Below are 25,251 nucleotides of genomic sequence, written 5' to 3'. Positions count from 1 at the left end.
AACAGAAGTGGATGTTAAGAACAGAAGTGGATGTTAATTGTTTGATTTCAGGGCTTATTGTGAGACAGACTATATATATGTGTGTGTGTGTGTGTGTGTATGTATATATATGTAATATTATGTTTATATTATGTTTAACTTTAAATTATTTTTCTTGGATGTATCCTAGCTATTCCTGAGATTATTTTAATGGGATAGTTTTGTATTTACTGGGCTTCTGGATGCACGAGAGAGTTGTTCTTTGATGTATATTGTAGTTTTTCCTTTGTGAACCTTAGCAGAAAAGCCTTGTTGGCCTGGGTGCAGCTGGGTTGTGTGCATGCTTTGTCCTGGCAGAATCACTGGCTGATACATAAGCTGCTGTGATCCATGCGTGTTGACCAAACTCAGCATGGATTATCTTAAACCACAGAAGTACCTGTACTATAAAATATAAGCCTCTACAAAAGAGTTTTATTTTTTTTTAACACATCTTAAAAACCCAAGCGTACTTTACCAATTTTTTTTTGAAGTGTTGCTTTTCACAGAAGTCCAGTACTTACTAGTGGGCATGAATTTTGTTGTACCAAAGCTTTTGGGGAATGCGAGTACTGTTGTTATCTAGCTGAGGCTGCTGCTTGCAGGCATGACGTATTTTCTTTGAATTTTTTATTTGTTACTGGCGTACATTATGTGCGTAATCAGTATGGAAAAGCATGGTGTAACAAAGGGAAAGCGCCTGCGGGATGGACCTCCTAAGTCATTCTTTTGCTGAACGTTAGTAGCTGTCAGTCACATTAGTCTTGATGTGTTTTGAACAATTAAACTACTAAAAGCTACTTTTCTAAGCTCTGAATAATCTCTGAAGGGGGGTTCTTTTAAGTTATGGTGTGAGTTCTATGGTTTATGGTCGGTCACAGTGATTAATTTTTTCATGAGTACCACTGCTCTAGTTTTACTCTGGCTTAGTATTGTGGAATACTGGTATTGCTCTGTTTCACATAAGGCTGCTACTGTCTACTTGTTACCTACTGTAAATATTAAAAAGTCCTCTTGGACTTACACAATTTATTTTTCTTATTGAGTAAGCTGAAAATGGTGTCAGATGTTCATACTGCTTTTCATGCCCATTTTGATGAATCTATTTATTACTTCTGTAATGAGTAGTACACATGGTTGGTTAGCCAAGTTATTGAACTTCATCAACCTTGCCTGAAATTCACAATGCACATGAAACTTGTTGTAACGTGTAAGAAATTGCATCTGAACGAAAAGGTTCAATAATGATTACTTCTTGTAATAGAACCTTTTTAGCAAAGGATGGGATGGAGCTGTATGCCCATGCTTGTATTTTCTGGAATCCATTTTACAGGAGAACAACATCTGCAGAACAGGAGTCTTCCTATGTGGTGCTCATTTTCTTGTCCTCCTTGCCCTTTTACTTTCTGGTAGGTGTGTGTGGGCAAGCAACTGTCGCAGTTCAGTGTTGATTATATTTACTTCCATCATTTGCATGTACTGTAACTTGAGGTTCAGAGGAATCAGTGTTGCTTGAAGAAATAACAAATTTCTAGGTTACGATATCTTTGCAGAGGCTGTATTTGTTGCCTACTTGCTATTCATTGTTTAAGTAGCTGTATCCGATTCTCTAATTGGATTTCCTTTATTTTTGATATCTAAACTTGAAATCATAAAACTTGTTGGGCATTTTTTGTTTGTGTTGATAGTCAAAAAGCTGCCTTTAGGCAAAAAATCACTGCTTGTTTAAAAGCTTGTATGAAGGATCTATCGTTGACTTGCAGTACAGCCAAATAAATGAGAACAATGCAATATTGTATATTCACAGATCCAGAAGCCTTGAGAGTTTTCGGTTATGCTCTTCTGCTGCTGGCAAGCATGAGAAGTGTCTCTTGCTTCCGTTACAGACATTAAGTGTGCTACTTGGGATTTTGGGAAATGCATAATTAATCTTGTTTTATATTTATAGCAATATATGGCTGCAGTAATTGATCAAAGCGTAGAGATTATGTCCATATCCACTTTCCAGTTCAAAATGGGAATTGTTCTGTGTTAAAAAAAAGTGTACTTGAGAACTAGTCCCGTTCTTCAGTGGAATGTGTAGTTAAGGCATATAGAATAGAAAATATGACTACTAGAAATGAATAAAGAAAACGTTTTTGGAAAAGTTCCTTATTTGTTTGGGTCTAAATCCAGCTGCAAGCACTTGCTGAGAGGTATAAATCTTGTTGAATGATTTTTTTTAATGCCAAAGGTAAATTTGAGTTATTTTCTACCTTAGAGAAATGTGAAAATGCTCGTGACCTGCTTGGCAGCACACTTAGCATCCTGAGCGAATGAAGATTGAGAAGATGTCTTAACTGTATATATTTTTCAATCTAATCTGTGATCAAAGGGATATTGATTGGGCCTTGTATCTGCTAAACACTTAAGGAAAACAAAAAGTTGTGTTTGCAATGTAAGGCAGAGCTATGCTTAGTAATGGTATGTGATGTAATTTGATGAATACGTATCACTTCGTAGACTCTATGCTCACAGAGTTATTTACCTAGGGAACATGTCGTAGAAAAAGCAGGCTGGATTCCTGAAGCAGGAATTGGCAGGCTGGTTTCTGGATGATCTTCAGTGCGCTATTCAGTTTGATTCTTGCTAGCTGTAGGTAACAATTCTGCTTTCTACCTGCTTACAATAATGTCATAATGTGTGACTTATGTCTGAAAAACAGTGGGTTTTTGAAAATGTCAAGTATGCTCTTTCTCCTGGCAGTTCTTCCTATTTTAGATATTAATTTTTTTTATACTTATGCATTTTTGGATTTAACACTCCCTTCCCCAAACCAGTGAGGTTGAAGTTTTTGGTAGATGAACGAAAACGTGACTTCAAAGATGATTCAGTCAGAAGTCCTTCAGCTTCTGTGTGGGTTGCCAGTATTCCAGCTGTTAGCAGGCAGGCCATAACTGTGGTCATCTAAGCAAATATACCCTAGTTGTGGTGGGAGAGTACGCTTGATGTATTTTCATGTGCTGGAAGCTGAGGTGAAGAGGACTTAAAATAAATAAATTTCTTTGCACATGGCCTTACGCTACAATTTAATGATTTCTAATTCTTGTTTTCCATCCTTCTTTCTTTTGTGCGGACAGCTTTTGTTAATACTCGTCTTGCTCTTCATTTTTTGTTTCAGAACTCCATCTTCTGCCTTACTTTCTATGTTGGAAACACGTGGTGGAACATTTGAGTTACATAACAGCTTCCCATCTCCCTCTTTTCTTCGTAGTTTAAAACACACCCAAAAGGTTTGCCAATTTTGAACCTTCGGAGGTCTGTACCCATTATGAATACCATCTAATCCAGAAAAAGTAGAATTTTAAAGAAATTACACAGGACTTTAAATTTCCAAACCTCTGTGTCTCTTTTCTTTCCCTTTTCTGGCTGTCTCCTTTCATTTGCTTGCACCAGAATGAATGAGAAACTGCATCCTTCCTGTATTCAGTGCGTTCCGTAGGATCCTGAAATTACTCTTGTATTAAAATCTTCAGTTGCTTAACTGAACAAATTGTATTACCTCATTTTCCCTGAAGACAGATGTGGGTAATGACTGCCAGAAATCAACAGTGTTGTACTGTTCAGCCTGCTTATCTGTTCCTTTTTCCCCACAGCACAACTGTGAGCTCTTCAGAACAGCACCTAGCTGCATGTGTTTGATCTAAACACACGTTCGTTGACCTAAACTGTGAACTATTCAGGACCGAAACTTGGTTTATTATTTATTTGTCTTGCATATGTTCTGTTTGCGTATCTAAATAAATATCAAGTTTGTTTTAAGAAAAGCAGTTTGGTTCAGTTTATGCTGCAGTACTTCTTCAGTATCTTTACATACAATTGAGTATTTCTCATGAAATAACTTAGAGATTAAAGCTTGGAGGATCTAGTGCTTTAGCTGACAGCACAGTATGTCTTTTAATTATTCTGCCTTGGATGAAATATTTCTCTTTATTAAATTTACTTCTTACATTAACATTGCACTGTTGTTCTTGCCAAAAGGAGATTCAAAACATGCAACTAATTTTTTTGTTATGTTTAATTAGGGTTCAGCTCAGCAGTACAGAAAGCTATGGTACTGTTGGCTTATAGAACAGAAGTGTACTGGAAAAGTAACTAGAAAACTTCTGGCTTTTTTCTCCATTTTTGCTTTGGTGGGAAAAGCTGTTTTGTTGCCTAAAGCTACTGCTGATGCAAAGAGCAGCTTTAGAGAAAGAGAGTTTGCCAGTCTCGTTTCTCTCTGCTCCGAATGTGGTCTTTTAATGTGACTTTTAAAAAATGAAAGAAAAAAAAAAAAAGCTTGAGACGGTCAAAGATATTTTTTAAAATTCCCTGGCCTTTTTTCAGCTATCTGAGAAGGTTTGTGTGAGAAGGTGTTTTAAAAATAGCAGTGGTGGGGCAGAGAGCCCCACAAAGCTTTTTGGGGGTAAGATGAAGGAAGTATATGCGCCTTAAAACAGCATTGAAAACCTAGCTGATCCTGAGTATCTGATCAGGATTTTTAATAGACCCAGTTATGAGCGCTTTCATGATGGCACTTCTTACACACTCCTGAGTTGTTTCCATTGGATTAGCTAGAAACTTGAGTCTTTTTATGAGCCTTTTGATACTTGCTACTGATGTTAGTTAATCCTTAATGCTTTACTATGTCTGTGAGTGTTGTGAGTTTTGTTGCTGCTGCTTCTCTTTAGCTTCCCTCAGCCTTATTATAAAATATATATGAAGCTACAATAACATGCACAAGAAATTTATTTGTTTCCTTAATAATACATTTGAGTAATGGTACTCCTAAATAGACTGATTTTTGTTTAAATTAAAACCTGGTCGCTTATCCCTTAGTGACTAAACATTCAGAAATGGTTGCTGACTGGGAAATCATGTGCTGTAAGTGCCATGTCAAATTTGATGACTCAGTTCTGATCTAGGTTTTTTTTGAGATGCTGCTTTGATGTTAATTTACACTGAGCAGGTTTTTTACTTTTCGGTACTCTAGATTTTAGTTAAGCTTAGTTTGAAAGTGTTCATTTTGCATTAAGAACAAAAGGAGTGTATTAACATAACTGTAGTTTAACAAAATATTTTGTTTGTCCCTTATGAATATAAACAGATGTAATTCTGAGAAGAGGAATTTTAGCTTTTCATTTACTAAAATTGAGACTATAAGTCACACTAAAATAACTTCTCATTTCAGGGCAAAGTTGCTAGCTCAAGTTTCTTGTAAAAATACATTCAACTTGTTCTTCAACCTTGGTAATAATATATGTAGAACTTCAGGTAGAAAGTTTGTTGGTTTTTTTTTCTTACCTTAGACAGTTGTTGTGCAATGAGTTGCTGTATATTCAGATGCTTATTTTCCCTCTGTGATATGTTATCTGTTACAAAGGAAATAATTTATGAAAATGGAAAAAAACAAACAAAACAAACCAAACCCACCCATATTTTCACAAAACCTTGAATTATAAAGCCAAATCCTAAATTCTGATATATTCATTTTAAATGCAGTAGTTGATTCATGTCAGGCAAAACTGGCTGAGTTGCTTGCAGGAAGCCACACTGACATTTTTATAGATAATCAAAAGAAAACATGAACTTATTCTATGCTTGGAGAAACACTGTAAAGAAAAAGCTCAAACAGAGCAATTTTCAGTTGCAGATGTAGTGCTAAGGTATGACAAGTTGTGTTAATGCCTGCAAATGATTTTAGAATTGGTGGGAAAAAAGCTGCTGTATGGTAACTTCTGTTGGGCGCTGAAAAAGTATTCAGGCAGATTGTTTGGAGTTTGCTAGAAGCATGATCCTATCATTTAATAGATGAAAAGCAAGATCAGATATTAAGACTGAGGCTTCTCTCTTATAGCAGTGTATAATATTGACACAGTTTTGGCATTAGTTGAAATGGAAAATTTGTATCTGAGTCCTCTTTGACTGAGATTTCTGATAGCGGATGTACATCTGATGGAAGGAGCAGGTATCAAAGATAAAAAGGGGTTCCACAGTTAGTTCTTAACCTGCAATTCTCCTTCTCTTTTGTCTAATTCCTTGCCAATGTTCAGGCACCTAACAGAGCTAGCAACTGAGAAATCTGATTGATCTATGCAGTTTTGACTTTGTTTCCTACTGTGTTTTAATGAAGTTTGTTTAAGAACATCAAAGTCTGTTCAAATTTGCAGCTTTTTAAGAGTCAATGTCTCCCTATATTTTAGGGACAGACATCTAGTGGTCTATGGGAATTACTTTTACACAACTACAATAAGGTCCTATGGGAACTCGAGTCTGTATGCAATATGTATACCTTTCACAGGACAGTCTGTTCTGAGCTGGAACCCTTGACTGTTACTGCAATACCTGCATTGAATTGTAACACTTTACAACATGAGAGATAGGAAATGTGGTTTTGAATCTAAGCTAAACTGGGCCTTTGATAGCTGATATAGCTGTCAGTATTAAGTTTTAACAGAGCTAAAGAGATTGAAGTCCCTGCTGTGTTCATGTGCTGAGTTTTTGAAGTGGATTGGTAGCAGTCTTTCAGCAGTAGAACAACAGTAGATACCAGATCCGACTCCAATTTTGTGGCTCTTAGCTGTGGTATATTTGTAATGTTACGCTTTGTCATTACTTTTTATTTGCTTTATTTGTCTTCAGTTATTCAGTTACCTTTCTTTGCTTCGTATGATAGATTTTTAAATTTGTTTTAGAGGAACAGAGTCACAAATCTTAAAAATATCATCAACATAAGAGCATTTTTCATGTTTGTCCAATGTTATAATCCCTTCAGATCAAAGTATCTTGAGTTCTGCCAATGATAATGGCAATACACTTCTTATTGGGAATAACTTTTTAATTGCCAAGAACAGTATATTGCAAAGTATGGTATGTAATGAGTTCATATTTATAAGTTGGCTGGATGGAAAACAGAACTCAATCTGTTAGTCATCCTGTTAATTTTGGTTGGCTTTTTCAGCGGGTTATGGCTCCAAGAAAAATAGCTTTGTCCAATTCATACACAAAAGGAGAGGCAGGAAGATCTACCTGTCATATAACATCACACTTCTAAATGAAGAAATCAGTATGTGTTGTTACCATTGCCTGCAAATACATTGAAGCAAAGGTAGTATTAATATTTCGTGTTAATTGCTTTTTAAAAAACTTAGTCTGTTAGTATTTTGGTGTTTTATTTGCTTGCAAGCTTTCATTTGTAGCAACTTTAATAGTGTCTCTCTAAAACTTTATCCTAAATACTTGTATTGAAGCAGTACAGTTGTGGCCAAATGATTCTGATACGTGGTGGTTTTGGGGCTTTGAAAATTCAGTAATGTGATAATTTATATATGGCTGCCATCACTCCAAATCGATGTGAGGTGCCCTTAAGCTACTAACACAGGCAAAGATGATCTTGATTGCAAAAGATTCTTCCCTAAATCACATGTTGTTGTTGCAGCATGCAACCAGAAGAGAAGTTTATGTAACTTCAAAATTCACATCACTTTGGCATGTTTGAATCTGTTTCATTCCGTCTATTGCATGAGCACATTGGGTTTGTTTCAGTAATACTTAGCTCTTTCAAGTTGAAGTAAATCTAGGGCTGCATAGGAGAAAAGTATTTTCCATTTATATATAGTTTTCTTGATCAAATCTCAAAAGACAAAAGCATCTAGTTTGTTTGCTGAGATACCAGCAGAGGAGCTGTATTTTGGATTGTGAAGATGACTTGTTCAAAGTTCTCGGTATTCAACCTTCTCACAATTCATTCTTCTTCGTAGTAAAACTGGATTTGAATTGCCTTTGTTGTGTTAAAAAAATATACATATTTAAAAAAAAAATCACACATGGATTCTGAAAATTAACGCACTTCACTTTGCAAATCTGTTTATAAAGAACTTGAAAGATGTGTACTGCAATTTAGAATGTAACGTGAAAGTTTGTGAACAGTGTAAGTGGAAAAACAAACTGGCCAAAGCTGTGAAAATAATATAAATGTTTAATGAGATAAAATGTTTGTGCTTACAAAATTAGTTGGTTTTCACTTTTCTGCAGTCCATAAATAACGTGCTATGCTATGAAAGACCAGGAACACGTAACACACAGGCTAATGCATTTCACTTTCAATTCCATAAGTATTTTGTTCATTTATTTGATCTTGCTATGTTTACAGTAGTGGAAGGTAAGAAAGCTTTCTTCTGGAATTCCTTGTGGTTTACATTCAGACGGCCTGTGACATAGGGCTCAAGGAAGGCTGGAGTTGTGACAGCTTGAAATTGTTACTGCAGCACATGGGAAGAACCTCAGGGCCTCCAGAACTCTTCTATCAATGGAGAGAAGGGAAGAAATCCTTTTCAAGAAGCTAAAGGCAAACAAACCCTGTAGGCTTTTAAATAAGAGGACTGAGCTTTTGGAAAGAAAGATGTCAACTCTGCTGTTCATGTGTGCTGTAAGTGACAGATCCAGTGTTTTGTGGAGTGTTTCAGAGAAGCTGAAAGTCTTGCTGTCTGAAATGTTTCTGAATTTCTTTTTGTGTATTCAAAATTTCCTATCTATGTTTAGAATAAAAACAAAACAAAACAAAAAAACGCTAAAAAAGCTAGTTCCAAACATTTAAATGCCTGCTGCAAATTCTTTACAAAGTCCTCTACAAGCTAATGGTACGTGGGTTCTGTAGTGCCCCTTAATTAATAAATCATCAGATCACTTTTCCACTCAATGAATTATTTTCTTTGTTTTAGAGGAGGTTGTACTGTGTGACAGACGCATACACTCACTTGGCTTATGTTGAGTTGGCATTAATTGAACAATGCATACTGCTCGTTAATTGAGACCATTAGCTGAAAATCTGTCCCCAGATTCACTGACAGAAGTCAATTGTGGATAGACGAAGTGAGAGTATGGTGTTGAAAAATCATAGACTATGAAAAATGAAATCCGATGCTAGTTCTTGAGTCTTTGATGTAAATAAAGGGCTGAAAGGTTTTAAATGCCTGGAGGAAATCCCATACACTTACTGTTCAGGTAGCTCTTATTAATTCTACTATCAGTCTTTAATGTTCTCTGCTGATGTGAAAAGCTGTGCTGTAGTATTTACTTAATGTAGCTCTGAAACAGGGTTGTCATTTCAGAGTGTCAAATTAGAACTCGTTAAGGAACAGGAGCAGTGACCTCAGAAAGCTCATACCTCTCAAAATTTCCAGAGTAATCACTTGAAATTTATCTTAGTTTTAGAAAATGTTTGCTGAACAATATATTGTATTTAAAATTTAAATATAATGTGGTTGCTTTCCAGCATATATATTGTTCTCCTGTCACATTTGGGGAAGCATTTACCTTGTTTTTTGTAACCAGCAATCCTTAATGTTCATGTGCATTCTTATGTGCTGTGTTTTTAATGAGGTTTTACATGCTTTTAAATAAACAAACAAAAACACTAAGAACCAAAACCCAGTCCAGCAACAACAACCCCGAAATAACAAACTCACAAATAATATGTAATGGGTGATGATGCAGTATGTTCTCTATGAAAGGATATTCAAGTTTTTAACTTTGCAAGTGAAATTATTTTAAGAAGTGTTTGGGTTCTTTTGAACTCTGTGAGTTATTCTTATGGGTGGAATTGAGGTTGTTTTATTCCATCAATGATGCACTTCCTTAACATAATTATGTAAATTTCTCTTTTTATTTATCCTGCTATGACTCTTCTTGAATGTTTGTTTTATATTTGTGATTTAACTTTGTTGTATGAAACCATATTGAACATGTATTTTGATTAATGTATTTTCTTGCAGACAAGTAAGGTTTCTCGTCCTAGAACTTGAATGGTTTTGTACTTAAAATACTCAGTCCCTGCATGAGGCTTAGGTTTTAAAATAGTTTGCTGTGTGTTGAAAACACTGCTCCATTTTGCTGAAGCACAAATAGTGTTGGCAAACTTGATTTAACAGCATGAGTCTGTTGATAACTTTTCCACTATTTTAGAAGCTTCTCTCCCTTTCTGTTATGCATGTGACACTGAAGGAGGAAAGAAGGGTTAAATTCTGCAGGAGAAACAAAGAGCTAAAGCTATAAGAAGGGCTTGAAAACCAAGATACTTCCTAAATCTTACTTCAGGAATTTTAGTTTGAAATTGCAGTTTTCTAAGCTCCTGCCTAGTTACTTGATAAAGTGTGAAGCTAATTAATTTCACTGCTTATTAGGAGCTTTCAGACTATTTAGATCTATTTTAAGGACATATCTAAAAATGCTGCCCTCTTGAGAGGGCTGAGCAATTCAATAGGTAGTTCTAACTTAATCCCTAGTGAATTCTATGATGCAGTCATCATGTTGCCTCTTATTCTTGATAGTTTTCATGCCGTAGACAGTCTGGAAAGATTGCTTCACACAAACTAGGAGAAAGAAAGACCAAGTCATAATGGTTATATGCAATCCCAAACAAAGCTAATAATTCGGTTGCTGAATTGAGTAATTGTGTGGTTTGGGATACCTGGATTTATTTTTCTCTCTTTGCACAAATCTAACTGTTCTAAATACAGTTTGTGTATGAATGAGTTAGTAATTTATAATATGAACATAACAAATGTTATGGTGATGGATCCATCACCACTTGACCTGTGGCTGAATTTTGAATGGAAGGAGGGACTGCTGGTTAAAAATTCAACCAGAGGGTTTTTAAGCACTTAATTTCGTGGAAAGATTCAGAATGCATCTGCCTGTGGGTGAAGAATAATCCTCTGGTGGAGCCAAGAGGAGTTGGTACTAGAGGGAGGGTTTTAGTCACTGGTTTTGCAAGAAAAATCAAAGTGGTATTATTAACTGAATATGGAATTTGTAATTAGTTCAATTTCAGTCGTTTTCAGTTTAATTTATAATCAAGTTATTAACCGTAAATGAGAATGACATGGAATTTATTATTTTGTGCAAAGTGTGACATGGGGTGTGGTTAGCTAAACATCATCATACCCAGCAAATTAAACTGGCTGTCTTTGTATAACAGTACAGTAAATATTCCAGGCATTTCTCTAGTTTTAGTAATGTGGTAGGATGTGAAGAACGCATTGTTTTCTTTTGTGCAAAACAGGAAGCATACAGTTAGCTAATAGTGCTGTGGTACAATGTGACTTACTTCAGTTATATGAAAAATTCTAATTAAATACACTTAAAGTAGAATTAGGAACAGAGGAAATCTTTGCACATGCTGTAGCTGAATTCATGTGCATGCAGTGAATTACCCAGGTAATTAAAGCTGCTTGGTACAATGAATGGCTTTAAAAGAGATGGAAGAAAATTACTTGGACTTAAATACCATAAGTATGTAATTGCAGAAAATGGTCTAAATTTGTCTTGGTGTCTCTTGTTTCTATAATGGAAGTTACATCTTATGCTCTGAGTTTTGTTGCTCCAGGGTGTTTTGAAAGTGAGATAGCCTATCTTAATAGGTTTTTTTGGTAAACAAATTTTAAAATGAAAACATGAACATGCTTTAAATATTATAAAGCTAAAACAAATACCTCTTCTCCTTGACTTATTCACATGCTTAAATTGCTGGGCATTTCAGTTTGATTCTTCATTTTCTAGTTTAAGCTTGTCTAATTTGAACTCATTAAGTTATGTTATGCTTCTTTCAAAGAGTTCCATTGTTAGAGTTTTCCATGGAAATGGGCACCCAGTGGTACTATTGAATAGATCACAAACATGGAATAGCTCACCCCAATAGAAACCTAGTTTCTGGCTCAAGTCTCTGTGCTTTATAAGCTTTCTGTGCTCCCAAGAACTCATCAGTCTCCTGTTGTAAATTGTCACAGATCTTTCTAATTAAATAAAGTTTATCTTGGACTGGCTTCTAGGCAGCTTTTCATTAATGAATTGGGCAGCAAAACAGCGCTCACTTGCATAGCTTGCATATGATGCAGAGGTGGATAGTTGCAGCTCTTGGTGGATAATTCCATAGTTTGAATTGATCTCATTAAATTCAAGACAGTTCCAAATTAACAAATGGAAATTAATCTGAAGTGCCTTTTTGGAAAGGAGAAATTAAGTTCCCAGATTGAGAACAGGGAAGAACTGATTAATAGTATTGCCAACAAGTTTATAAAGAGGCTTAGAAATTCACTGTATATTTTTCCTGTGTGTGTGAAAGTTAAAAAAAGGGATATTCATTAATGCTGCACTGCAGTAAAATGTGAATTATCTTTCCTCTTGTTTCAGACGTGGAAAGAATGTGCTTGCAGACTGTCATGTCCACTGGTTTACCCAAAAGAAGGATTTTTTTTTTTTTCATGGCTTAGTTTTTCATTGTGTCATCAGGTTAATCCAGTGAACCACTTAGTCTACGATACTGTACCCAGTGTATCGAAAGTGCGTAGTTGATTATTCATGAGACAGTTGTGAGAAGTTGTTAGGCATTAAGTGGTGAAAAAATGAGGTTACTGTACCCAGATCATTTGAACAAAATCTTAGCGAAGATTTTAAACTGCTTATATAATAAAATGCTGTAGTAGATTATAATCTATCTTGGTAGAACCTAATCTAAGAGTGAACTGGGCAACTCTTTCCCAGGAGTGGTTTGACACTTTGGTATTTCTCTTATCTGCACTTTTTGGCAGAAGTGTCTGACAGGTTGGGTATGCTGTGAAAAAGGAGCAATTACCTCCATGTGATTTTTACTGTTGGTCCCTCTGGATGATCACTGCTGCCACAGGTGGCTCTCAAACTGATGAGCCAAAGGCTAAATGCATCTGTAGCACCTGGAACTTGGTCTTACAATACTCTTTCACTTTCACTGTGCTCTTGCCAGACATAACAGGTTTGTAGTGTTACTATTCAGGCTTATTCCTGCTTATCCCTCCCAGTCAAGCAAGTAAGGAGTTAAGTAGAGTTCTACTTTGTTAAGTGATGAAGGTAAAAAGAGAAATTGGAATCTGTGTTTTGAAGTTCCCAAGCCTATCGAGCAAAACGTATGCAATTGTAGTCCTGCTTAAAGTGATCTGTACTTCTCTCTCTGTACTCGGAGCAGCTGGGTCCAGGTGACCATCAAGTTTGTAGTCAGACAGCAGGTAGTGTGAGAGTACTTCAGTATGTGCCTCACCTGTTCTTCTAATGATATAGCTCTCTTTTGTTACTGAGATATGTTTCTGACTGGGAAAATGTTTTATCGTAGGTTTTGAAACGGCCAAGTCTCTTGCGCTGCATGGGGCTTACGTTATCCTGGCCTGCAGAAATATGTCAAGAGGCAACGATGCTGTACAACGCATTCTTGAGGAATGGGTAAGTGAATGCTTATAATGTCCAACATTAAACTGTGTTTGTCAGTATATGGATTCTTTTTTGATGCACAGCAGTTAAATAGGTACTTACGTTGCCATGGAAGAATCTAAGGAAAAGGGCATTTGTCTTGCTTTGTAATATACTGTTTGGTCACTTCTGCTTCAGTGGTGGTGATTTTTCATTTCATATGATTGTGCTGGATTGTAAGGCTTGACATATTGTTATATAAGAATATACAAAAGCTTTGTAAGTTTGAAAGAACCACTGAGGCGCACTGCATAGTTCAAAGGACAGGGTAATTCCAGAACCAAAGTCTGTAACAAGCTGAAGGAGAATGTACTCACGGAGGTATCAGACAGCCATTTGTTTGCCTATAGTTTTTGTACTATAGGAGATTATATGGAATCATTCTTATACTTCTCAAAAAACAAAGGGGTTTTTTTCCTTTCCCTGTCCATCAGGCAGAACACCACTGCTGCAGGTATTTGTCTCAATTCCTTCACATCTCTTCCCTCTTTCATTTATTTTTCTTCCATTTTGTTACACAAATACAAGCCCCTTAGTGCCTTCTATTCCCTTCTTTCTTTCCTCCTTCTAGCTCTCCTCTCCCTACTTTTTTGGGAGATCTTCTAAGGCCCTTATTTTAATGTGTCCAGTGTTCTTAATTTATTCCTTATACAAACATTTACTTGCTAGTAAGGCTAGTTTTGTCCAAGCTTGCTTTGATTGCTGTCTTCAGGAGTAAATCTGTTGACACAGTTCTGTATGCTCTAAGTAATAAACTGTAGGGTCAAGTTCTTGGAATTTCATTTCTGTCCTGCTAGAATTACAGTGATAAATGTTCTAGCTCTGTTTCTCAATCTCTGAAAATATTTTGGCTGCTCCCAGAGGATATGGAGGAACATCAGTATTATTAATATTTACACATAGTTAGTCTACAGATATTTATTAGCAAGCATTGTTTGTTTTGCACTTACTTTCTAAACAAGTAATGCTTATAATGCTGCTAACTTTTGTAACCACAATTTTCTTCAAGAAACAAAATCTTTGGCTTTAGATATTTTTCTCTTGCTCGGAAGATATTAACGACGTACAGTAAAGAATTGAGAAGCAAAACAATCTTTTCCTTACTTCACATTAAGGCTATCTTTTTGTTTGCTTCAAAGATGTGAAGTTCTAAGAGAATTCCTTTATGGGTAAGCGTAGGGCGTAAGGCTTCAAGTTTTGCCTGTCTGTTTCCTTGCACTGGGAGATATTCTGCTGGCTGATCCTTGGAGGTGTTCAAGGCCGGGTTGGATGCAGCCCTGGGCAGCCTCATCTATTGTCTGATGTAGTGGTTGGCAAACCTGCCTGTGGCATGGGGTTGGAACTAGATGATCTCTGGGATTCCTTCCAACCCAAGCCATTCTATGATTTTTTTCTTTTTTAATTTAGGATAATAGATACTCAGCACTCTTTTATTTTAATGTATAATACCATAAAATACCACATTGCTCCCTTAATTCTAAGCTTATCTTAAGCATTTTGAAGGCTGTGAGAATTTAGGAGTACTAGTTTTAGGGCTTGTATTGCTTCACCAGAAGTTAATGAATTTGTAATTGAATGAAGATCACTGAATTTCAAATGACTTCAGAAACACTGCACTTATTTACTAACAGTTTTCAAATTCTAATTGTTCAGAAAATAATCTCATCTGTAAACTGGGTAGCTGGAAGACCTTCAATGCATCTTTGTAATGGCTTTGTTGTTGTTTATTAAGAGGGACTAATTAACTTTGATTATTGCGCTAATATTATGGCACTTTGACAGTCCTTCAGATTTATGACTCTGGGAAAATAAACAAATGAAATGCAGGTGCTGGAGCAGAAAGAATAAGTTATTACTGAACTTTAATTACTTGGAATGTGTAACCAGGAGAGAATTAGTTGATGAATTACAAGAAGCTTAAAATTTACATCGAATTGTAAGCAATCTTGAGGAAAACACAGAACTTGCCCTGTTTATTGAAAACAGAGACAAAGATTAATTTGGTTAATTGATACTAATATTAAAATATTGACGTAAAATATTATTTTTTAGCCTATAGATGTCAGAACAGACCAGGATGTTATTAATAGGTAATTCTTTCCTAAAATTAGGATTCCAGAAAAATGTTAACATCATATGTTATAAGGTTCAGATGAATTCTCAAAGTTTGGCTGGAAGTACTGTTCTATAAAGGACTTCAAAATATCCACAGTATTTTGTCCCTCTTGTTCCTAAGGAAAGCAAAATAATTAAAAGGAAATGGGTTTACTTGAGCTTTACTTTTCAATTTGGAATCAATTAAAAAAAAAAAAAAAAAAAAAAAAAGCTGTTTAAGATGCAGCCTTACAAAGCTTCATGTTTATTTTGCTCAGTGCTTTTGGCTGCAGTTATGCTACCTGCTTGCATTGAATTTGTTTCTGAGCTGTGCTATAAATACAGTCTTTGTCCAACATGTTGAAGCATAGAAATTTGTTAAATAAGCACCTGCTTTTCAACTGAATGTCCAAACCCAAATTTTCTTCTAATATGCAGAAGTACATTTTTACAACTTGAAAAGTTGCTGCTGTGTGGAATGCTAGTGTCCTAATTGTCCTAAAAGTGCTTCAAGTGTACTGTGTTAGAAATAAAATAGGTACTTCTGTAATTTTAGCAAAAATATTACCAAAAGCCATGTGCATGCTGTGCTGGCTTTTCTGTGGGACAGCATGCCTTAAAACTTGAGGTTTAAATTTCTGACAGAGAATGTTTCCTTTTTTATGCCTTTTGTTATCTCATGGAACATCTGTAATTCCTTATGAAAGAAGCAACTAGAGCTCTTTGCAAGAAGACAAAAGATTGAAAAATATATAAACTGACATTATTACAATTTGGTACCACTATCTAGTCGATGATCTGTATGAAAATAAAGCCACAAATCTTCCACAAGGTCTGCTCTGAAAGTAATGCCTCCTATTTTATTATCTTTTCCCACAATGTTAGAGGTGGATGTTAGTGGTATGGCTGTAGAGGATGAACCTTCCACCAATATTCCATTCCATTTTGTTGCCGTGTGAGAGATGGCAGCAGAGGGGCAGACTGACAAAATGGTGTCTGGCATGGAAGTGCAGATGCAGCAAAGAGAGGAAACTGAATTTCTCCATGCAGAAAAGATGGCACCCATTGACATTCATAGCTTGCTGAATGTTTATGGAGCACAACGAGGCAGTGGGTGGTGAATTTCAGCAGCAGCGACAGCAGCAATGGTTCACCTCCACTGGTACAGATTGTTATGAATGCAGCATGCAGCTCTTGTTCATTGCTGGCAAAAATGCAGAATTAATGATGGTGAACATGCTGAAAATAGCATGTTGTAGCAGAGAATTTTCTCTATCAAATAGTGTTACTGTGTTCTTTGTATCTGTTGTTTATTTCAATAGAAACTACAGGAGGCATTACTTTTGAAGTGAACTACATGGTAAAAGCTGAAAAGTAAGGTTATGTGTGAAAATTGGAAAGCAACATGCACCAAAAATCCAGCTATTAGGATTTAGAGAAAGAAGGAGGAATGATGAGAGAAATCAATTTTTTCCTATTATTCTGGATATTTCAAAATAAGTTTTCACTGATCTTATTTGACTACTGGTGACAAATCTAGAAAACTGATCTTAATAATCTATGTCAAAAAAGCTGCTTTATAGAAAGTGTGAGCTTGTGCAAGGATGAGCCATAGAAACCTGCAAATTACTTTAGATAACTGGCATTTATTTGCAAGATGCAGTATTCCAGTTATTTTCCTACTGAAGTGGATTTTTTTGCTAATGTTGCAAATAGAGAGGTAATTGCTTTGTGTGTAAAGCATTGTGACAAATTTTAATGTAACTGATGTAGCTAGTCTGTCATATATAATTTTTTTAGAAAGGTATATTATACTTGTACAATTTAATGTCTTTAAATGTATAGAGAGAATGCAAGAGAAAGTGTATAAAAGCAGATAAGAGAGAGATCAGTATAGCTTTACAGTTGGTATCTTAAAAATGAATGTTGTTCATGCACGATGACATTCCAAATCAATTTAAAACTGTTTGATAATTTCTTGCTCAGAAAAGAGGAAATTAGAATTCTAGAGTTATGATTCATTTTAATCAGAAAGAAATTGTCAAACATAAATCTCTCCTTGAGTAGTGAAAAGGCTTGAAAGCAGCCAAGAAAAAAATATCAATACTTTGCAAAGAAGGAATGATTGTTCCAATTCGTAGCTTAATTGACTTTAAGGCTTAATGAAAAACACTGCAGTGCTGTTTGTACACATAGATGCTTTGGCAAACATTGAAATCTATGCTTCAGGAAGAGAAGCTAGGTAATTTGTTTTACATTATTATTGATACAGTTTTCTAATTGACTATGAGTAAGATGGTGGGATAGGACTGCATAGCTCATGATGTTAGCAGTATTCTCAAGAAAGTTCCTAAGAGAACAAATAATAAAATGTTTCATAAATCACAGTTTTTCTTGCCAGGAAGCCCTCGTTTATTTACTCCTGTCAAATAGTCTCTGAAATAGATATTAAAAGATAAATCGCAAGTTAAATATATCACATTAAAAAAGTATAATATTTCATTTGCTATCGTTCCTCAGTGTTAAGCCTACAGCTACACATCAAAGATGAGATTAAAATGTAAAGAGAAAATTTGGATTTCTTTTATGTGTAGAAGCTTACAAGGTATAGATGTGACAAGAGAAGAGAGAATGGCTGTGAAGAAAACTAACAAAGTAAACATGACTACTTGCTATATTGCTTTCCCCCAAAGTATTCTCTACCTAATGAGTGATTTATATTCTTGCTGATTAAGTAACTGAATTAAATTAAAACCTGATAACTGAGTCTTTGTACTCCAATTGTAATTTTGCAAAGAACAGAGAGATAAGAAGCAAATTGGGTGCACTTACAGAGAACGTGGGCACAATTTTTTGTGTGTAGAGTACTCCTGGTTTCCTCCTCAAGGAAGGAAGTCTCATTACCCAAGTAGTATTGCAGCTCCACTGGTATCTCTGGATTACTGTTTTTCATATATGTACCAAGAATACAGATAGAAACAGCTCTGTGAAATATTACTCTAATCTCTCAAAAGAAATGGATGCTAATTTGAAGAAAAACAAACAAACCCTTTTCTATATACTGGATGTTAATTTCAGAGCTATTTCTATAGATCATCAAACTTTAATACATACCTTCCATACTGTGACTGTTAGAACCAACAAAATAAGTTGTTACTGGAAATTTGCTCAAGTGGATGATACAGTGGAGTCATCTCATCCTGATTAGTAACACATGCTTATAGAAAAATGTCAAGAAGTCAGCTTCAGAAGTGTGTGAGTATGGAATGGAGCCACAGTACAGAGTACAGAATTAGCGGTTCATAAGGGTGCAAAATAAAAGGTCTTAAATAATCTCTTTGAATGTTGTACTGTAGAGCACACATTCCTGTGAAAATATTATTTCCATTACTGTCATTTTTTTGTAATAAAGAATAGTTGTGTTATAAAGTCGTAATAAAGAATAGTGTTGTTTCTAAAAATGATCTTCCAAAGCCATATGTTATTAGTGCACACATCATTGCAGCATAGTATACGTTCTCTGGTGCTCTGAATAGAGGCCATGCTGGAGCACCAAGGTAAAAGGAATTATCCAAACCTTGCTATGGGGAAAAGCCCTTGTAGGAAGAGGCCGTATGTGCTCCAATAACGCATTACTGCCATTGCTGAATGTGATTTTTTTTGAATGTGACACGGATCTCTTTTGAAATGAAGGAATCTTTCAATTAACTGTAATTTGAATAGAATCAACCCTCATCTTACTCTCAGAGAATGGATCATATTGGTCTTATTTAGATGTTACTGTCACTGATACTGGTTGAGAGCAGTGGGAATGATTTTGGCCTTAATGTTAAGGAGTTCAGTAAGTTCCTGGGTGGCATGTGCTCAACTGAGACACCTTGTGAAAGGGATGTGTGTTGCAAAGGTATTCTCTGGGTGCAGGTGGAAAGTAAACTATTAAATAATAGACATAATTTGAAGCAGAAGTAGCATGTATACGCAGCACTCAACAAAACTGAGTATAATACTCAGTGCTATTACACTGTTAGAGCTGGTAAGGCACAAAGGTGCTGGTAAGCAGTTGATGCAGCATTTTGAAGTCTCCTGATGTGTTATGAGGTGGCAATTTGTTCCAGTGTGCAGGTGTGTGTTGGGTCTGTAGCTATCCACGTGGAATGTCTCACCTGTCAGAGCTTTTGATCTTCTCATCTGTGAGAAATCTATGATCTTCAGCTGCTTCTGCCAGATCTGTCTAAAAACTGCAGCAAATGACTGAGTGCAGCCACTGACAAGAGCTTGAAGCTTTTGAGTGATTTGGGAGGAAATTCATGTTTTGAAAAACTCCCAGTTAAAAACATTAAACAGTTTAACCAACGTTTGCATGGATGGATTGTTAAGATCTATTTTTTGTACACTATAAACATATGGCATGAATTTGCTCTCATTACAGATGCTGAGAAAAGGGAAAGGCAAATATTTATATTACATGCATGTTTTACAGTAAAAACACTGTTCAGTTTTGTTTATACAGTTCCACTGTTACTGTTTTTATGGTTAGCAATGAAACCACTGTAAAACAGTGTCTGAATTATATAGCAGATGTGTTAAGTCCCTAACTTTCAAGGATAGGCATCCTTCTGAATACTGATGTCACTTGCACAAGAGTTGATGCACTGGCTGCAGCTGAATGGCCCCATGCCTGTGTTCTCATCTGGATTTAGCCCCACACCATTGCTGTACGACAGACAGGGTTTTACAGTCCAGATAAATGCACTGATATCTTAAAGTAATTATGTTTGTAAAATGTAAAGCAGGCTGCTGGTCAGTGTGAGTGAATGCCAGAGGCTTTAAGGATTTGGTATACGTTTGCCAAGCATTTAAGACTTCATGTGGCTCATATTTCCAGTAAATATAGATAAATTAAAGATGTTTAATTAATGTGATGCATGTTTAATTTCTCAATTTGGTAATAGGAACTTGGAAGTATTTTGATTCTCATATACTTGATATTTATGATTTATAGTAATGCATGGTATGTCTGAAAGTGGATTAAAAAAGGAAGAGTTCTCAGAAGAGTAGTTGTATTTTGGCTTTTATCTACATGAAAATGTCTCCAGAAATGAAAATTTTTTCGTTTTGCTAGAACATACTCAGTGAAACATGGATTTTTTTGGTATTTGCATGTGTATGGCAATGTACAGGAGAATTGCATGGTACCCCTTTCAGTTCTGTACTTTGCAGAGTTTTGCTTTTCCTTATACTTTGTGCTCACTACCCTGCACAGTTGCATTGATTTCCATTGTGCTGCTGGCAAGCAAAGAATTTAGTACTAAATCTGAGTTCTCAGATCTCTGCTCTAATTTAATAAATGAGAATTAAGGAAATATTCATAAACAGACATTGATGAATGGTCATTTAAAATTTTTTTTTTTTTAGGAATGATTACTTCTCAGATGATGGTAACATAAATGCAGGAGAAAGTTTAGTAATGTCTGGCAAAATGTGGAAGGGAGTTTGAAGTGGTTCAAGAACTCAACTGAGTTCTTTACGTGTGTAGGAAATAAAAAAAAAAAAAGATGAATTTCTTTACCTTTTTATACTTTGTGGAAGAAATTGTGAGAATATGATTAAAGTGGTGAATAAATGGTATGGAACACATAGTTTATATTCTGTCTTTAAGCTTGTGTTTCTAGGTTGGATTGGAATTTTGTGCTAATGTATGAATTCATACATAGTTTAAAATGTAATTTTGAAAGATGTCGGTGTCTTACCAATATCTTTTTCTTCAGAAATTTCAGTGGAAATGTTGAGGTGATTTCTTCGTGCAGTTGGTTTCTTCAGCACAGCCATGCTGTTCTTAATCTTGAGCTATGGGTCACAAAATCCCTGCCACGAGTAAAGCTTTGTAATGATACTGTTTAAATGCCGTATTAGCTTTTTAATACAAATCTTGGGTCACTCCCTCCCTCACTTTAAATCTGCATTTTATGCTTACTCTACAACTGTGCTCAATGCTACTTTCTCAACATTGTTAAAAATCTCTCTAGATACCTATCTTGAAACAAATCATAGTCTTTGTCCCTTTTAACTCGTAGGGTGAAGAGAGGTTTGGTTTTCTTGGTACTCTACTTACACTAGTGTGACCTGGGTTTGATTCCTGTCTGATCCTTTCTCTCCCAGAATCTATCATCCAGAACTGTGTTGCATTGCTGACATTGAAAACTCCTATTTGATAGGGTCCAGGTAGATACATTCTTACATAGACTGGGTTGTATTATCACTAGCTTCTTTCTAACTGCAAGTTCGAGGTGTGTAGAAAGGGAATTAAAGTGACGGGTTATGATATTTTTTTTAAACCATCTTTACAATTAATCTGATTGTAACAGAAGCTTGTAATATATTCCATTAATGGAGAAGACAAGCTTAGCTTATGGTAAATACAGTACTAAGTGTTTATAGTGCATTTCATATTTTACATGATTCCCTTTATAATTCTGCTTATCTTTTCATTCTAATTCCCTAAAGGATGTATAAAAGAACCCCTAAAGAGAGTAATTACTGCTCTATTCCTTAACCAAGGCTCCTTTTGCAGAAAGAAATCTGAGCTGCTTTTTAAAGAAGGCAGTTTTAAATAAAAATGCAAATAAGCTGCTTTGTAACCACATTAATTACCCACCTAGCCTCTTATTACCATGTTTGTATTGTTTGCAAACACTATTTACAGTCGTGTGGAAATTACCATTCCTGGTCTTGAGGAAGGCTGTTGTTGGTAGGTTGTGCTTTGGAACCAATTAGAGTGAACCTTGTCTTCATTGAGGCTCATGGGAGAGAGCATAGCCTTGCAATGTCAAATAACAGCATTAACTCAGACTATACAGCCATAGTGTTGCAATTATATTATTGGCCCTCTTTTGCTTGTGCAATGAGTTTCATTCTCTGCATTTTAAAATGAACAGGCAGCATTCTGTCTTGCTAACTATTTAATATGTACTGTGATAATTTTTATGAAAGTCATGGTGAAACCCAGTGGGTCATTTTGTCCTCAAATTGGTGCTTTGCTTTAATTTTATAAAAAAATAAACGAAATACACTTATATTCAGGATCTCAAAGATTTTCATGTAATTGATTTTCACAGAGAAAAATCAGTTTTAGGAGTTATTATAAGTGAACAGAACGGGATATCTGATAGCATTAGTTTTAAACAGTATATTTATCTGATAATAACTGAATGGTCATCAGTCTTGCAGCAACTTGCTGAAGAAACTGAATGCTTTGTGGTAAAAGGTAACTATGTTTGTCAAGCGAAACACAAACCTGTTGCTAACCTAGCACGTATTGTTCTTTCCTTGGATTCCTTGTTACTCAGGAAGGTATAATGGTCCTTTAGATCTTGAAGCTGCTCAGAAACTAAGACCAAAACAAAGAGATACCTCAGCAATTATGTTTTTTAGAGCTACTGAAGTTATAATTGGTTTTGGATCCCAGAGATTTTAGTTTGATTGCAGACTGCACACAGTCTGAAATGTGAATAATTTGTTTCATTGAGATTTGCTGTCTTAGGACTGTAAAAAGCCTCTCAATATGGTGAGTCCTTCAAAGTAGAGGAACTTTTTTTTTGGTTGAGATCTGTATGGGGAAGAAAATGTAGAGTGGCATTTTCTTCCTGCTTCTGAAATTGTACTGCATGCATATGTGGTGCTGCCAGTGTGTAATAATGTTTGATGAATGTTTGCTGATTAAAAACAAAAATGTTCATATTTTTATCAATGTTTCTGTAGCGTTGCATATAGCAGAATGGCAAACAACAACTCCAGCATGTTATGAAGAAGAGAATTGCTGGGTTACTAGGAGTCTTTCTAAATTTTATTTTTATTGTGGCAAGTGACTAATGACACGGCATAAAAGGTGCACTGGCTTGGTTCGTCATCCACAATAGCATATAAAACTGAAGATAATTGTCTGGCTTATTTTGCTACAGAGCATCATAAATGATATAAAACCACCTTAGATTGAGTTCAACAATAATACAGAAAACTTAGAAAGTAGACTTGTTAAGTTGAATGCTCAGAATGCACTATAAATTAGTGTGCTTATCAATGGCATTTCAAAGTCTTTTATTACTGTGAAGCCAATGCATTATGTTTTGCTTAATTTTCTGTTCTTTCTACTTTCTACTCATTCTTTAGTCTCCTTCTTTTGTTCTTACTTTCTTTGGAAGATATTAGTTGGGGGAAGAAGAATACTGGACTTTCCTTGAAATCACACTTCCAGCTGTGTGTGATAAGAACTATTGTTTATTGTGTGTCAAAGGAGCAGTTGGTTCAAGTGAGATCTGAGTGGTTGTGATTGTTTAGGTAGGTTCACACAAGAAATGTTGAAACTTTGGTCTGACCCAGTCTGGATGAATAAAGTGATTTATTGTCAGATAATTTAACTCTGTTGGTTAAGGCATTAGGGAAAGGAGAAGTACCTTTCTGCTGAAAATACATATGGTGCTTCTGTTTAAAAGAAGTTCTGTCTTCCATCATTAGAAGTTCTATCTCCAAAGCCTGCTGAATACACTAATTTTAGGTTTCCTTGAAGTATTTGGGTCAGACCCTAAATATCCATGTGCATGAATGTTTTTGTAGCAGGTCGTATTTTAGTTGTATTCCTATATGCATTTTTCTCCATGTAATTTGCAAGCGCAGAGATACCTGTCAATATCTGAGATAATTTGTGTTATTAAACATCAGACATGGAAAGGTGATTGTACTCTGCTCTGCTTGTTGGGTGCTTTTTTGAAAAACAAAACCAACAACTCTGAAGTGATGTTACTGAGATTTATTACAGCTGTGTTGAGGGAGTGCATGCCAGATACAACTACTCCATTATGGAGCAAAGCAATTTAAAAACCTTTGTTGTTACTTTCTGTTTTATATCTTGGAAGGAAATGCTTCACGTATGTGCTTTCCCGTTTGTGCTAGTGGAAAGCATGCATTACATTTAAATGTCATTTGTCATGTTAAATATTAATTTTGGCTTTTACTTTATACTTGCCATGTAAGAGCTCTGAGGTGGAGTGGGTTGGATATGATGCTACCTCTGCAATGAGGAAATATGTCCTTTTCTATTGTTTTTTAAACTGTAACTTGTTCCCTTATTAGTACTCTATTTGTGAGAGAATATTCATGGGGAGAAATTGAAAATGCAGTCTAAATGGTTCAATGTCTGCTCTAAGCCTCTATTAATTTATCCTAATACAGATAGCGCATCGTTTTGCACAAGCTTTATTACTCAGACTGTAACTTTCTGTCATGGATAAAAAGTAGTAATAATTCATTGAACTTGTTCCTCACTTGTGATTCGAGATCACTGAGATACACTCTTAAGTTCTAGAGTAAACATTACCCATCAAATAGAAATACTGAATTAATTCAGTGAAAGGAATATTTGGGGGTATTTTGCATAGTTTTGCTTACAGATAGATGTAAGCATTGAACTTGGTGAAAGGGTAAGTTGACAGAACTGAAGGGAACTGAAGCTTCGTTAGACATCCATGAGCCCTCGTGAAGAGGTGGGAAAGAAAGTACGGAAAGCAATGAGGGAGAGCTTCAGGCAGGACTTGTATTCAGCTGTGGTGCCCTGAATGCTGGGAGTTCCTGTAGAAATGCTAGTCCACTGTGCTGAGGAACAGCCTGTATGCTCACCTACCTGCAAGCTCAAAATGGGAGGTCAGGAGAATTTATGTGGTAGTGAACTCTGTTCCAGGTGATGTTTATGCCTTGTGTGGTCAGGGAACTTTAAAGTTGTACTTGGTCGTACTATTTTATCATTTTTAGGAACTGCTCATAAATGTAGTCATGTTTAATATGATATGGTTACAA

The 25,251-nt window shown here is 35.7% G+C and overlaps 1 protein-coding gene across 1 annotated transcript in view; it reads left to right on the top strand.

Annotated features, from left to right (window-relative positions):
- Positions 1-25,251, top strand: part of WWOX (WW domain containing oxidoreductase) — a gene marked incomplete at both ends in the record, with an annotated part of 468,452 nt that overhangs the window by 10,706 nt on the left and 432,495 nt on the right. The window contains one exon of the mRNA XM_079541391.1: positions 13,178-13,284. Within this exon, the coding sequence (XP_079397517.1) occupies positions 13,178-13,284 (107 nt within the window). The remainder of the gene's footprint in view (positions 1-13,177; positions 13,285-25,251) is intronic.

Source organism: Tetrao urogallus (assembly GCF_951394365.1).
Source record: "Tetrao urogallus genome assembly, chromosome: 12".
NCBI classification, from domain to species: Eukaryota; Metazoa; Chordata; class Aves; order Galliformes; family Phasianidae; genus Tetrao; species Tetrao urogallus.
Note: the sequence above shows the minus strand (reverse complement) of the source record. Positions and strands in the feature narration are given on the sequence as shown.